The sequence below is a fragment of the Gopherus evgoodei genome, chromosome 7, assembly GCF_007399415.2.
Source record: "Gopherus evgoodei ecotype Sinaloan lineage chromosome 7, rGopEvg1_v1.p, whole genome shotgun sequence".
NCBI lineage: Eukaryota > Metazoa > Chordata > Testudines > Testudinidae > Gopherus > Gopherus evgoodei.
The window spans coordinates 124,115,658-124,131,926 of NC_044328.1; the positions used below are offsets into that span (position 1 = coordinate 124,115,658).

The 16,269-nt window shown below is 46.7% G+C and overlaps 1 protein-coding gene across 5 annotated transcripts in view; it reads right to left on the reverse strand.

Annotated features, from left to right (window-relative positions):
- The window catches only part of SLC25A26 (solute carrier family 25 member 26), a 141,748-nt gene extending 127,741 nt beyond the window's left edge, over positions 1-14,007 (reverse strand). Inside the window, exons 1-4 of one of the 5 annotated variants that reach the window (XM_030568727.1) lie at positions 13,886-13,971; positions 12,109-12,235; positions 6,463-6,619; positions 4,318-4,427 (exon numbers count right to left, since the gene is read on the reverse strand). In XM_030568727.1, the coding sequence (XP_030424587.1) occupies positions 4,318-4,427; positions 6,463-6,619; positions 12,109-12,111 (270 nt within the window). In that variant the 5' untranslated portion in view covers positions 12,112-12,235; positions 13,886-13,971. Of the gene's footprint in view, positions 1-4,317; positions 4,428-6,462; positions 6,620-12,108; positions 12,236-13,885 lie in introns of those variants that run through there. The other 4 variants (XM_030568726.1, XM_030568728.1, XM_030568729.1 and 1 more) reach the window with 4 other exon arrangements.
- Between the last annotated feature and the right edge of the window lie 2,262 nt (positions 14,008-16,269).

The window sequence follows — 16,269 nt, forward strand, 5'->3', positions numbered from 1 at the left end:
GGGAAGACTCACATCTTTTAATAATACCACCCAGCTCTTATAGAGCAGGTCAGTACCATCAGCCCCATTTTATAAACGAGGAAGCTGAGGCTCAGGGAGGTGACGTGACTTGCCCAAGATCACCCAGCAGACCAATGGCCAAGCCAGGAATAAACTCCAGATCTCCAGCATCCTACTCCAGTGATCTACACACTAGGCCACGCTGCCTCCCACAGTAGGCTTGCGCGACTGAAGACCAGCAGGACTTTAGCTGGGATACTGCTTCTCTTCTTAAACAGTTGACATGAAATCAAATGATTTAAAAAGTAGGACTAAATCCATTTTCTTGGAACAGCCTGTGCCAGACAAGGAAGGCCACAATCTAATACACCGAGCCACCCTCATTCTGCAGCTCCAAATTAAGTGCCAGTACTCAATCAGCGCGCACACACATAGCTGTGAGCCATCTGGAAAATAAGGGCATGTCTTTGGATCAAGTCCTAAAATAGCTGGCTGGCTGCTACCACGACAGTCCCTTTTGGGCTCAGAAAATGGAACTATGTGCCATATTTCAGGGCAAGTTTGGTAGAAAAAGGAAGCGTTAAAAACACAAGCTGCAGCTGCCACCACACTAGTGATGAGCATCAGACTGCTCATTGCAAAGGAGAGCTAAAGTTAGCTTCAATGTACAGTTAAAAGTTTATATACAAACAATGAGGGGGGCAAAAGTTCAGACAGACTTCCCCTCCTTCCACATGAGATCACTTGCTTCTAAGGGTACATCTGCACTGAAAAGAAGTAAATACGGCCATACTGGGTCAGTCTAAAGGTCCATCTAGCCCAGTATCTTGTCTTCCAACAGTGGCCAATGCCAGGTTCCCCAGAGGGAATGAACAGAACAGGTAATCATAGATTCAAGGACTGGAAGGGACCTCGAGAGGTTATCGAGTCCAGTCCCCTGCCCTCATAGCAGGACCAAATACTGTCTGGACCATCCCTGACAGACATTTATCTAACCTACTCTTAAATGTCTCCAGAGATGAAGATTCCACAACCTCCCTCAGCAATTTATCCCAGTGTTTAACCACCCTGACAATTAGGAACTTTTCCTAAAGTCCAATCTAAACCTCCCCTGCTGCACTTTAAGCCCATTGCTTCTTGTTCTATCCTTAGAGCTAAGGTGAACAAGTTTTCTCCCTCCTCCTTATGACACTCTTTTAGATGGATGGATCGAGTGATCCATTCTGTCACCCATTCCCAGCCTCTTGCAAACAAAGGCTAGGGACACCATCCCTGCCCATTCTGGCTAATAGCCATTGGTGGAACTATCCTCCATGAATTTATCTAGCTCTTTTTTTAATCCTGTGATAGTCTTGGCCTTCACATCATCCTCTGGCAAGGAGTTCCACAGGCTGACTGTGTGTTGTGTGAAGAAATACTTCTTTTGTTTTAAGCCTGCTTCCTATTAATTTCATTTGGTGACCTCTAGTTCTTGTGTTATGAGAAGTAAATAACACTTCCTTTTTTACTTTCTCCACACCAGTCGTGATTTTATAGACCTCTATCATATCCCCCCTTAATCGTCTATTTTCCAAGCTGAAAAGTTCCAGTCTTATTAATCTCTCTTCATATGGGAGCTGCTCCATACCCCTCATCATGTTTGCTGCCCTTTTCCGAACCTTTTCCAATTCCAATATATTTTTTTGGAGTTGGGGCAACCACATCTGCAGGCACTATTCAAGATGTGGGCATACGATGGATTTATATAGAGACAATATGATATTTTCTGTCTTCTTATCTATCCCTTTCTTAATGATTCCCAACATTCTGTTGGCTTTTTTGATGGCCGCTGCACATTGAATAGATGTTTTCAGAGAACTATCCACAGTGACTCCAAGATCTCTTTCTTGAGTAGCAGCAGCTAAATTAGGCCCCATCATTTTATATGTGTAGTAGGGATTCTGTTTTCCAATGTGCATCACCTGCATTAGAGAGTCTCAGAAAATGGATCAATTGACTCAGGCTTGTACTATGGGTCAATGTAGATTTTCACGCTCAAGCTCTGAGACCCTCCCACCTCACTGAGTTTCAGAACTAGGGCTCTACACTGCTAATTTTACCCACTGTGGCAGGGGGAGGGATGCAGCACAGATGTACCCTCAGAGAGAAAGGTGGGGGGTATGAAAATAGCATAGCTGAATGAGTCAGTTAATATAATTGATACAGTGACTTTTCAAGTACATTCAGGTCTGAAAACTCTGTAATGCAAGAAATCTAATCTAACAAGGTTTAGATTGTTTATATTTTCCAACACTAAGAGCATTACCCTCCATTTTACGATTTTTAAATTGTTTTTCCCCTAATAAAAATGTCATATAATGAAAAATAGTGAGAAATATATTTTTACCACTTTGGTCTCATTTACATACTTAAAACTACACATCTACCAGAAAATGTCTCCGGGGTAAAAGTTACCATAGCTACTGAATAAGGACAGCTTTACACAACCATCCAGAAATGGACATATTAAAAAAAGATATGGAACACCACAGTGATCTCAGACTAGATTTTTCTTTGATCCCTTTTTTTCAAGTGGCTGAATTGCAAAACTTTCGATTTCTGAGAGAGAACATTATACTCTACTAAAATGTAAGACGAGTTTCTGTGGTAGCCATATTAGTCTGTATCAGAAAAAAAAATAAAAATGAGGAGGAGTTAGCCCATGAAAGCTTATGCCCAAATGAATCTGCTAGTCTCTAAGGTGCCACAAGGACTCGGTTTTTTTTAAATGTAAGACATACCCCAGGGCATGTACAGCCTACCATAGTGGCCAATACTATTTCAGTTTCCCTGTACTCCCATCTTTTTGTGTATCCATCTGTTGTCTTTTGTCTTATACTTAGAGTGTAAGCTCTTTGGGGCAGGAAATGTGTTTTGTTCTGCATTTGTACAGTACCTAGCACAATGGGGCTCCTAGGAGCTATGATAACAAGTGAACTAATGAAAAGTATCAGACCATATCACAACATAACATCTCCAGTGAGAGACAGGATAACTAGATATGCATGTAGTTTATAGCACTGGAAAGAAGAGCCATCAGCTTTCAGTGTGTGTCTTGAGTTTCTCCTGGATAGGAATAATTCTTCAGTGACCATTCGGTTTTCCCCTTTTCTTGAGAATAGAGAACAAGCATGTCTCCCCAGTGACCTACAGAAATCTTTGCCATTTACCCAACGAATTCAGAAATCTTTCATTATAGACAGCTGAAATAAGTCATTTTATTGTCACAGACATGAACATTTTCATAAGTTTTTTTTTTAATGAAACAGTTTAGAAAACATCACTGAAGTGAGTAAATCAGAGCTGAAATAATGCAAGGAGATTATGACTGGGGTTCTCACATAGGGTGACCAGACAGCAAGGGTGAAAAAACAGGATGGGGGTGGGGGTGGGGTAATTGGCACCCATATAAGACAAAGCCCCAAATAACGGGACTGTACCTATAAAATTGGAACACCTGGTCACCCTATTCTCACAGGAGCCCATGGGAGGGGAGTTAGGAGACCAAATCCCATTGAAAGTCAATGGACACCTAGCTCCATTAAGGTCCACTGAAATCCCAGCCTAAACACATTCACTCATTAGAATCGTCCCCCAGGTATTTAACAATTAGCCTACTGCAGCAGGTGGTATTTCGGTATTGGACATGCAATGCACAAGGGACCAATCTTGCACTGTGATTTTTAAACTTTTTCTCAACTACATGGCTACGTAGTTCTAGTGGTGTCATGTTTGGTAACACTGTGTTCCTGACAGTAACAATCTGGAAGCACAAGGTAGCAAAATCTCATTCCGGGGGCAAGTAAGTGATAGGAAGGTCTTCTGAATAATACCCAACTCGACCCATTTCTGATGACACTGTATTATCAAAGCTTCCACCAACTGGTGGACCTGGAACTGGTGGGGCATGGTTAGAACAGCAAGTCCCCACTGCCATGCCACAGGAGGTGACACCTCCGAAATAATGGTCCTGTGGATTTTTCACGAATCAAAGGACAACTGTACCTTCCCATCACTAACTTGCCCATGGAATGAGATTTTGCAACATTATGCTTTCAGACTGTTACTCAATGTCAATACTTCATTTAAAACAAAACAAACCCCAGAAGTTTCTAGAGAACATGTTGGTATTTTGCATTCAATGCTTTGTAAAGACCAGGCTTGTTAAACCTGCTGCTCAATAGTCAACAAGTAAAAGGTTCCCACTAAAATTCAGTTCTCATAAGACTTCCCAGTAAGAAGAGAATGGACTGTGCAGTAGACAGAGCTGTTACTTACTACTTCTCCAAAGGAGGCGGCCACCATGTGTGTTACTGGACTCATATACGGAGGGGAGACAGTATGCAACAAACATTTCACATATTCATAGGTGACAAAAAAGGCAGCAGCTGAAATTTTAAAAAAAGTTCAGTCATAAAACCATCCCTATAGTGGCATTTGCAGATTGCTGTTATAATCCAGACAAACCTAGTTTACGGTTATAATCCAGAAAATAGTCAAATTCCCCAAAACAGTACTACCCTTCTTACCAACATAGTTCCATGGTCAATACTCTTTTCATTCATGGTCAAAACTCCCTTTGACTTCAATGGGCCTTTGATCCATATTTACAATTACAGTATTTGAAAAGCAAAAACGCTAAATAGTATCTCTGACTGATTGGAAATCATGTCTTAACTTTTTTTTTGTCCTAGAATACTGTGAGTAGGGGCTGTACTTTATTGTATGATGGTCAATTGATATTACAAATCAGCTCCTTTAAGGAAACAACTGCTTCAGTAACATTACTAACATTTAAATCTGACAGCAGCATCTTCCCAGCTAGAATCCGCATCCTATTTTACAGTTTAGCTCCAGCAGCACCAGCACTTCATTTGAGAGAAACGAAATGAAATCCTCCTGAGAACTTGAAACATTCATTACACTGTAATCCAATGGGCAAGGAATAGTTTTATTTTGTAATAGACGTAATCTCACAGCACAGAAAACCAATCCAAGTGTACCAATGTACTATTAGAGAAAGGAAGAAGAGCAAACCAGGCACTGAAGTAGCAACAGTTATTTTGTACTAACAGGTGTCTTGCATTTGCTACCTAGCACATTAAGGGTTACTTGTATTCTACAAGGTAATTTAAGTTTTTGGTTTTACACTGCAGCAAGAGATAAATCTCAGCTCAGATGTTAGAGATGCAAATCCTGAAAAAAGCTGACATCTCTCACGGGGGAACAGATTTTAATTGTGCAAAAGGACTGCATGTATTGCCTTCTGCAGTTAATCAAAAGATGCTTATCACCTCAAAAGGAGATAACGAAAGCAGAAAAGATAAAGAACAGAAATTTTTATATCATCTTTTGAAGGACATCGAACATTTGAAGGTGTCAGTGGATCGGTCTGTGAACTTAACATTTACAAACGTGACAGCCTAGCGGGACTTCATTCTGCAAAGAGGAAGAGAGCAAACAGATCTCAGGAACTGCAAACATTTTTCTTCAGACACTAGAACTATTTTCATTTATTTCTGAAAGACAGTGCCAATTTCAAAAGGCCTCCTCAAAGCTTCCCTCAGTTTCTAAATAACTTATAATTATTTATTTCTCTCCCCAGAAAAATAAAAGAACATTTCCTGCTAGAATTTGGCTCATAAAGACCAGAGGGAAGCACATGCATGTACACAAGGCACCCTTGGAGCATTCATATTCATGATCACTGCAGTCAGACATGGCCAGGATTTAAAGGCAAGAGTCTCCAGGACAGGGACTTGTGCCTTCTTTTATATTTGGACAATGCTTAGTACATTGTAGGTGCTGCTGGAAACAGGAAGGAAGTGGCAAGACAGAGATGGAAGGGGAGAGGAACAGCTTCCACAATGTAAAGCCAAAAATTGGATCTTTAAGTGCAGAGCTGATGAAAAGAATAGCACTGAGGCTTCCAGAAGAGTCACCATGATGGTGCATAACAGATCTGCATTGTGAAACACAAAGTAGTACCACCAATAGTTAGCATATGCAGATTTACAAAATGGGAAAGAGAAACAACATATATGGTGGGAGGGGGGATTTATCTTTTGGAACCCTACATTACATAACTTTGCACCAGTGTGATTACATCAATTTAGTTACACTAGCGCAATTCACTAATATTGGCACACTGCACTAGTGCAAAATGGGGTATGCAATGGTGTGATTTTCTCAGGTACAGTGCAATGCAGCAAGTCTACAATAGGGGTCATCAATACAATGGTGCACACAGAGCCCACCCAGCTGGACCCCCGCACCCACACAAAACCTCATAACTTCACCAGGGGGTCCTATGTGCAGCTGCTAGCAGGATCGGAGTCTGGCAGAGAAAGGACAGACTTGACTATGCCATCCCCCTAGAGGAAGACCAGAGGGTACCACAAGCACAACCCACCCAGTTTTTACCATTCGGAAAGGATCCTACAGCAGCAGAAGGAACGCCAGCGTAGATGCCGCGAAAGCCACCAGCCTTCTTAAATCCTTGGGGACTCTGCAGTCGAGTTTTTATGGTATCCAGAGGGAATAATATCAAGTCAACGCACATACCAGCTATTCCACCAGCCTTCAAGATAAACAGGAGTAAAGCAAATTAACATCAACATCTTGCCTACACACATGCTGCTATGAGACTTGCCTAAAGGACATTATTGAATCTAGCCACTTGCAGCAAGCTAGTGGTTCGGTCATTCATCGGCAGATTTCTCCAATAATTACTTTTAACTATAAGTGACCATGTGTAGGTTGATGTCAAGGACCTTAGATACACAGTGCAACATTTTAACCATTCTTTCATTTTGCCTCATTGTTTTGGGTTGAATGAAGGAAGCAAAGCAGCTCCAACAACTCTGAGCCAGGCAAAAAAGCCCTAAAATAATGGCACACACCAGTTAGCAACATGACACAGCACAGTATGTCCATCAGCACCAGGAATTATTGTGCAAATATTAGGACTGGTTGAGAAAAAGATTTGTATTCCCAAGGAAAAAATGTGGGGGGTTTCATTTAAATTTTGCTTTTGACAGCCAAAAAGGGGAAAAAATCATTTTAAACACAGAGTCATAGAAACATAGGACTGTAAGGGAGATTGATAGATCATCTAGTCCATTCCCCTGGGCTGTGGCAGGACTAAGACAGACCATCCCTGAGAGGGGTTTGTCTAACCTGCTCTTAAAAACCTTCAATGACAGAGATTCCACAACCTGCCTCCCCAATTTGTTCCAATGCTCAACTATCCTGACAATTAGAAAGCTTTTCCTGATGTCTAACTTAAATCTCCCTTACTGCAGTTTAAGTCTATTGCTTCTTGTCCCGTCTTCAGTGGTTAAGGAGAATAATATATATCCTCTTTATAAGAACCTTTTACATACTTGAAGACTGTATCATGTGCCCCCTCAGTCATCTCTTCTCCAGACTAATCAAACCCAAGTTTTTTTCCAATCATTCCTCAGAGGTTGTTTCCTAGACTTTTAATCATTTTTGTTGCTTTACTCTGGACTTTCTCCAATTTGTCTACAGTTTTCCCAAAACGTGGTGCCCAGAACTGGATGTAGTACTCCAGTTGAGGTTTTGCCAGTTTGAGGAAATCCTGAATACTTTAATCCAAAGCAATATGGTGAAAAATTGCATTTTATACTAAAAAACGTCATTAAAAGATTTAAACCAGGTCCAATAAATATATAAACAGGAAAAAATTCACAAGGGACAGAGAGGGGCTGTAAGAGGAATCCCAATTCATAGAGTTTAAGGCCAAAAGGGACTGTCAGACCACGTAGTCTGACTTCGAGGGTGACCAGGTGTCCGGTTTGGACCAGAACACCCGGTCAAAAAGGGATCCTGGTAGCTCCAGTCAGCACCATTGACGACGGAGCCACTGATTGTTCAGTTGGTAGCACTGTGCAGCTCCCGAGTCAGGAAGCAGTCGGCATGTCCGGCTCCTAGCCTTAAGGGTGGCCAGGGGGGTCCGCATGCTGCCCCGCCCCCTGCCCGCAGCTCCCATTGGCTGGGTCAGGGCAGGGGAAGAACTAGCTTGACTTGTGAGCAGTCAGCAGGTGGCTCTTGAGGGATCACATGGCACATGCTTCTCCCGCTGCTACCCAACCCTCTTCTCCTTGCGCTCCTCGTGTGGCTGGGCTCACGCTGCGGCATGTGCCCTGCAGCAAACCACGGTCTGTCATCCCATCGCCGGCACCCAGGAGTTGGAGGTATGTGTATCCCCATCTCTGAGTGCGGGAATGGGGCTGCACCCCCACCCCAACCCCACCGCATCCCCATTCCTCCCGTCATTGCATCCCACCCCAACCCAACCCCCCTTCACCCCCATCCCACTCCTGCCCCCCATCCCCCTCACTGCATCCATCCCCATCCCACACCATCACTGCATCCCTCCCCATCCCCTGAGTAACAGCCAGATGAAATATAGGCAGGGATGAGTACACAATTACCTCCCCACCCCTCACTCTTCAAAAAAAAAAAAAAAAAAAAAAATCTTAGCCATTTTAACATATCTAAGAATCTGTATTAAATTTATTTTTCGAATCCATCTTCATCATTTTTTGGTTATTTGGGCTATGGAGCACATCTATTGATATCTACCCTGTACAGAACAGCAGGAGAAAGTGAGCATGGATGTACGGTACTGCTGAATCTTTACTTGGATAATTCAAGTACAATTATACTGTGCTCAACTGGTTTTCTGTTCTACTTTAACAGAGGATTCAGAGAGGCATTTGCTATCTACTATTAAAGTTTTAATCAATAAGTTAATTACTCTTTTAATCTATTTGGCTATTTTGCGCGCATTGATTTTTCTAACTCTTCTTCCATCAGAATTCTTATCTGCCCAAAATAAAATTGATCAGATTAATCTAGCCAGCTGGTAAAACATGAATCAAAAGTTACTAATTGCTTCTTTGGATTTGTATCTTAAATGTCATTTAAATTCATGAAGCAGCTAATGGAGTACCTGTAGGATGGTGAGAATACCTGGGAGCTTACTCTATCCGCAGCAAACAGTAATGATTTTTAGATAATAAGCCAACTAAGCAACCCATTCTCAACTGCGTGTCAGCAGCACTAGCATTATCAGTTCAACAGCTGAAGAAAAAAAAAAATCTTTGTGTGGCGCTGGATATACCTGTCACACTCTAAATCCAGCAACATGATTAAATAAAACCAGGATCGAATTCAAATGTACTGAACCATGACATTTCATACAATAGATCACCTGAGCATATTTAAGTGTGAGCCAAATTCTGCTCTTCCACACAGGCATGCAGCTCCACTTAACTATACACAATTCAGGAGGCACAAAGTTGGCCCTATGCATATTATTAATTAATTAATTGAAAATGGATGATAAAATACAGAGCAATAGTCTTATTATACACTTGTGGAAGGGAACAGCATTCACTTTCTTAGTTGTTCACTTGTAAATGATTCTTCTAGGAGTAAATAGAGATAAAATCTTTTAAAAAGCTGGAGAGAGGATTCAGTTAGCAAATGCCCCAAAAAGTATATATCCCTTAACCTGTGATTGAATTTTTCTTGGTCCATGTCCATAAAGCCTCTAAGAGAGTGTATAAATGTCACATCAGATGCATAGCAGAAATGGTTGTGCTGTACGAGCTAGCGGCAAGGGACTGGCATGGACCTCCTGGATCACTGAATCCGGTCTCTTGCTGGTGCAGGCAATTCCATCATATAATCTCATTTCTAAATGTATCAAACTCCATCTCGATGCTAGTTTGGTTGTTTGCCTTCCTTCTTCCTATTGGGAGCACCTGACTCCTCTGAGGGTTAGAAACCACCTTCCCATAGAACATGGACCAGGAAGGGAAGGCCTTTTCTCCCTACATTCTGCAGCCAGAACTAGTCATGTTACATACCCAGATCTCATCTCGTGCACTGAAACCAACAAGCCTCCTTCGGGTCATTCAGCTACACCCTTACCACCATCCAGGCTATCCTTGCTCCACTCCATCCCCATGTTTGTGAACAAAGAGCAGGAACCTGCTATCACTAGCTCTGGGAATGGAGGGGAAGGCACCAGAATGAGATGAGGAGGGAAAAGCAAAGATAAAGCTAAAGAATGACACTGTGAAGAGGCTTGGAGAGATTTTCAACAGAGCTCAGCCTCCTTTTAGGCACCTAAACTAAGTGGCCAGATTTTCAAGAGACCTCTACACTTTGTGTGCTGAGCTCTTTTGAGCATCTGGCCCCAACTGTGGGTGCTAGGAGCACTGGGAAATTTGGCCCCACAAGAAGCAAAGAGATGCAATTAAGGTCTTGCAAGAAGGAACTTAAGAAGTCACTATAGCCAAAAAAGGCATAAACTATAGAAAGAATAAGAAATTTAGGAGGGTTGGGTTAAAAGTAGCCAAACTGTCCAGAGGCGCAGCAGGCAGAGTTACAAACAAGTGAAGCAGAAGGAAGAAAGCTCTGAATCAAGGATAACGCCAGGATTTCTGGCTTTGGGGACAAAGTTAGTTTGCTACATTGCACTATTGGAATTCAAAATATGAGAGGAAAAGGTAGTTCAAAAATTAAGCATTTCTTTCTCTTCATATTGTCCACAAGCTAGCCACATGCCCTCTGCTGCCATGTTTGAACACTGGTGCTCAAATTCATCTTTAACAAATGCTTCCCTGCATTTTCAGTGATGTGCTAGATGAGTGGTTCAAACTTACGTTACAAATGGCGGAGGCTGCGAACACAGCATGAAAGAAGAAATGGAGTAACAGACCCTTGTTAACAAGATCTATTCTAATGGTTTTGTTTTTACTATTTATTAAAATTCTCAAGATGCAAAGTTAGCTGCTCTTCAACACTGAAAAAAAGCAAATTGGATCCAGGCAAGGCATTTCCAGTAGACACAAGAAAGTACTAATACCATTATGTAAGGCACTGGTAAAACCTCGTCTGAAATTCTGGTCACTCACATTCAAGAAAGATCAGTTCAGACAGAAACAGGTGCAGAGAAGAGTTACTATAATGATCAGGGGAACAGAGGGCCTAAAAGGCTGACAGGATAGGATTGCTTTCTATAAATATACCATGAGGGTAAACACTAGGGAGGACAAAGGGCTACTTAAATGAAAGGACAATGCTGGAACAAGAATACGTGGGTATAAACTGCTCACAAATAAAGTTAGGCTGAAAATTAGAAGGTTTCTAATCATAAGAGAAGTGACATTCTGGAACTGCCTCCCAAAAGGAGCTGAAAGAGCAAACAAACAATCTAACTAGCTTTAAGACAGATCTTGACAAATCTACGAGTGGGATTAGATAACAGGGTTGCCTGTAATGGTGAGGGGCTGGGCTCGGCAACCCTAAGGGGTCCCTTCTGGTTCATGTCTTACATTCCTCAGATCACATGCTTCAGGGCTTCATATGGTCACCAATAGAAGTCAGGAAGGGAATTCTTCCACAGCGTATTCACAGTTGGAGGAAAGGGGGATGTTGACGCAGATTTGCCTCCTTCTTCTTGAAGCATCAGAAATGGTCATAGCTGGAGATGGGACACTAGACAGGGTTTGAGGCAGTCCAGATAATTGTCTTTCTGGCACTTAGCTGGCTGATTCTTGCTCAGAGTCTAACTGATCGCCATATGAGAGGTCTGGAAAGAATTTTCCTCCAGTCAGACTGGCAGTGACCCTGGGGGGTTTTCACTTTCCTCTGCAGCACAGGTCACAGTCGCTGATTAGAATCATCTAGGTATCTCTCTCAGTAAATCTACGTACAATAGGTCAGACTAGATGATCTGGTGATCCTTTCTGACCTTAAACTCTACAACTATGAGAAAAGCTAAAGAAAATGCAAGAGAAATTCTCAGGTAAAAAAAAGGCAAGTAATAAGCATTACAGTCAAACATGGATTTAAAATGGACAAGGAAAACAGCAGAAAGACTGCCAGCCCTTGATTCAAACATGAGACATTTTGAATAAAGCACTGGAATAAATTGCTTAGGGAGGCTGTGGAATCTCCATCATTGGAGATTGTTAAGAGCAGGTTAGACAAACACCTGTCAGGAATGGTCTAGAGAATTAGTCCTACCATGAGTGCAGGGGAGTGGACTAGCTGACCTCTCAAAGTTCCTTTCAGTCCTGAGTCTATGATTCCTAGTGCAAGTTGTCTCAATGCATTACAAAATACAAGTAGTCCAGCTTATTGTGAAGTTATTCTGTAAAAAAAACAATGAACTCATTGTAATCAAGTCCCTGTACCATCACACACAATTTGCAGAGGTAAAAAGAAATTCCCAAACTCAAAATGGCTATAAACAGCACAACACATTCAGTGCCCTGTTTTAAAATGAGAGACTGTTCATGGCTGCATCATTCCAAAGTATTAACCCTCAAACTGCATCTACCACATGGCACTTCTAACCAATGTTGTGACCTTATCCCATATACCCGTGAAGCCCTATACACACTACAAGTTTATAATTTATAGACTTCAAAGGTCAAAAGGGACCTCTGTGATCATCTAGTAGTCTGACCTGCTGTAGGACACAGGCCAAAGAACTCCCCAGAACAACTGAACTCCTTAACATTTCAAAAGGTAAGATACTAAGACAATTCCTCCCCATTCTGGAATGATGCACGTTGCCCCACACAAAGGCAAAGGGTATCAGAAATAAATTCATACCACTTGAAAAGTGTACGCAAGGTTTTAATATGGCATTGTGATCACTTCAATTCCTTATAATTTAGCTCAACTGATCCTTGGGGCAGCAACCATGTCTAGAGAGTAGAAGAGAAGCCTAAGGCACCATCAATAATATTCCTCAGCACCTGCAACATACAGTCATACCCTGTCCTTCCAAACTCAACTGGGAATCTCCCCCTGCCGGTACCACCCAGAAGTGGACTCTGCTCCCCTCTCAGACCCAGAGATGAGCCACCTATCTCCTACCCTCTCCACACCCAATCCACCTCCCTCACCCCCCCCAGCTGCACACCCTTCCTCCAGCCCCATCACCTCTTCTACAACCCTACCCCTTCCTTATCCCTCTCTTGCACTCCCTTCCTCATCCCAATCCTGCCTCATCTCTTCTGCACCCATCCTGCCCCACTGTGGCCCCATCCTGCTCCCTTCCTTATCCCACCACTGTGCCCCCTTCCTCACCCCCAAACCTACCCCACTGTGCCCCCATGCTGCCCCTTTGCTTATCCTTCCACTGCACTCCCTTCCTCACCCCCTCACATCTGCATCCCATTCCATCCCACTGTGCCCCCATCCCGCCCGCACCCTTCCTTATCCCCCACGGTGCACCCTTCCTCACCCCCAAAGCCACCCCACTGTGCCTCCATCCTGCCCGCCTCCTTCCTTATCCCCCACTGCACCCCCTTCCTCACCTCCAAACCCTCCCCCTTCCTTATCCCTCCGTGAACCCCCTTCCTCACCCCCAAACCCACCCCGCTGTGCCCCCACCCCGCCCGCCTCCTTCCTTATCCCCCCGTGCAACCCCTTCCTCACCCCAAACCCTCCCCCTTCCTTATCCCCAGTGCACCCCCTTCCTCACCCCAAACCCTCCTCCTTCCTTATCCCCCAGTGCACCCCCTTCCTCACCCCCAAACCCTCCCCCTTCCTTATCCCCCCGTGCAACCCCTTCCTCACCCCAAACCCTCCCCCTTCCTTATCCCCAGTGCACCCCCTTCCTCACCCCCAAGCCCTCCCCCTTCCTTATCCCCAGTGCACCCCCTTCCTTACCCCCAAACCCTCCTCCTTCCTTATCCCCCAGTGCACCCCCTTCCTTACCCCCAAACCCACCCCGCTGCGCCCCCATCCTTAACCCCCATCGCTGCACACCCCGCCCCGCCTTCCTCACCGTCAGGGAGACCCAGAACTCGGCCCGCTCCATGCGGACGCCCACGCGGAGCGCTCCCCGGAGAGCGGAGCCGACCCAAGCCGGTCGCACCTGCGCCCCTGGGCGCAGCCATACTGCTGCCCTCCGACCCGCTGTCACGTGGGCTGCTTGGGCCAATGAGCCTGCGCTCCGGGGGCCGGGCCGGTATGCGTGTGCCTGGGCAGGGCGTGCGCATGCGTGCTCGGGGGAGGGGAAGGAAACCGCAGCGAAGCTTTTGCCCGTGCCCGTGCCCTTCCCTTTGCCCTCAGCGCCTGCCCGTCCCTGTCCAGGGCGGGGGCTGCACAGGGAACTGCCCCTCCCTGGGAACAGCGGGGGTGGGAGCATTCTAAGGGTTCGACTCCCAGCCCCTCTAGGGCAGGCCACCTGTCTGTGCTCAGCACTAGCTGCATGTGGCTGGGGCAGACAGGTGTGACAGCCAGACATCCCCTGCCTGGGAGACGAGGGCTGGGGGGAAGGTGAAGAACGGCCAGACATCCCCTGCCTGGGAGACAAGGGCTGGGGGGAAGGTGAAGAACGGCCAGACATCCCCTGCCTGGGAGACGAGGGCTGGGGGGAAGGTATAAGAACGGCCAGACATCCCCTGCCTGGGAGACAAGGGCTGGGGGGAAGGTGAAGAACGGCCAGACATCCCCTGCCTGGGAGACAAGGGCTGGGGGGAAGGTGAAGAACGGCCAGACATCCCCTGCCTGGGAGACGAGGGCTGGGGGGAAGGTGTAAGAACGGCCAGACATCCCCTGCCTGGGAGACAAGGGCTGGGGGGAAGGTGAAGAACGGCCAGACATCCCCTGCCTGGGAGACGAGGGCTGGGGGGAAGGTGTAAGAACGGCCAGACATCCCCTGCCTGGGAGACGAGGGCTGGGGGGAAGGTGAAGAACGGCCAGACATCCCCTGCCTGGGAGACGAGGGCTGGGGGGAAGGTGTAAGAACGGCCAGACATCCCCTGCCTGGGAGACGAGGGCTGGGGGGAAGGTGAAGAACGGCCAGACATCCCCTGCCTGGGAGACAAGGGCTGGGGGGAAGGTGAAGAACGGCCAGACATCCCCTGCCTGGGAGACGAGGGCTAGGGGGAAGGTGTAAGAATGGCCAGACATCCCCTGCCTGGGAGACAAGGGCTGGGGGGAAGGTGTAAGAATGGCCAGACATCCCCTGCCTGGGAGACGAGGGCTGGGGGGAAGGTGAAGAACGGCCAGACATCCCCTGCCTGGGAGACGAGGGCTAGGGGGAAGGTGTAAGAATGGCCAGACATCCCCTGCCTGGGAGACAAGGGCTGGGGGGAAGGTGTAAGAACGGCCAGACATCCCCTGCCTGGGAGACAAGGGCTGGGGGGAAGGTGTAAGAACGGCCAGACATCCCCTGCCTGGGAGACGAGGGCTGGGGGGAAGGTGTAAGAACGGCCAGACATCCCCTGCCTGGGAGACAAGGGCTGGGGGGAAGGTGTAAGAATGGCCAGACATCCCCTGCCTGGGAGACGAGGGCTGGGGGGAAGGTGTAAGAACGGCCAGACATCCCCTGCCTGGGAGACGAGGGCTGGGGGGAAGGTGTAAGAACGGCCAGACATCCCCTGCCTGGGAGACGAGGGCTGGGGGGAAGGTGAAGAACGGCCAGACATCCCCTGCCTGGGAGACGAGGGCTGGGGGGAAGGTGAAGAACGGCCAGACATCCCCTGCCTGGGAGACGAGGGCTGGGGGGAAGGTGAAGAACGGCCAGACATCCCCTGCCTGGGAGACGAGGGCTGGGGGGAAGGTGAAGAACGGCCAGACATCCCCTGCCTGGGAGACGAGGGCTGGGGGGAAGGTGAAGAACGGCCAGACATCCCCTGCCTGGGAGACGAGGGCTGGGGGGAAGGTGTAAGAACGGCCAGACATCCCCTGCCTGGGAGACGAGGGCTGGGGGGAAGGTGTAAGAACGGCCAGACATCCCCTGCCTGGGAGACGAGGGCTGGGGGGAAGGTGTAAGAATGGCCAGACATCCCCTGCCTGGGAGACGAGGGCTGGGGGGAAGGTGTAAGAACGGCCAGACATCCCCTGCCTGGGAGACGAGGGCTGGGGGGAAGGTGAAGAACGGCCAGACATCCCCTGCCTGGGAGACGAGGGCTGGGGAGAAGGTGTAAGAATGGCCAGACATCCCATGCCTGGGAGACGAGGGCTGGGGGGAAGGTGTAAGAACGGCCAGACATCCCCTGCCTGGGAGACGAGGGCTGGGGGGAAGGTGAAGAACGGCCAGACATCCCCTGCCTGGGAGACGAGGGCTGGGGGGAAGGTGAAGAACGGCCAGACATCCCCTGCCTGGGAGACGAGGGCTGGGGGGAAGGTGAAGAACGGCCAGACATCCCCTGCCTGGGAGAC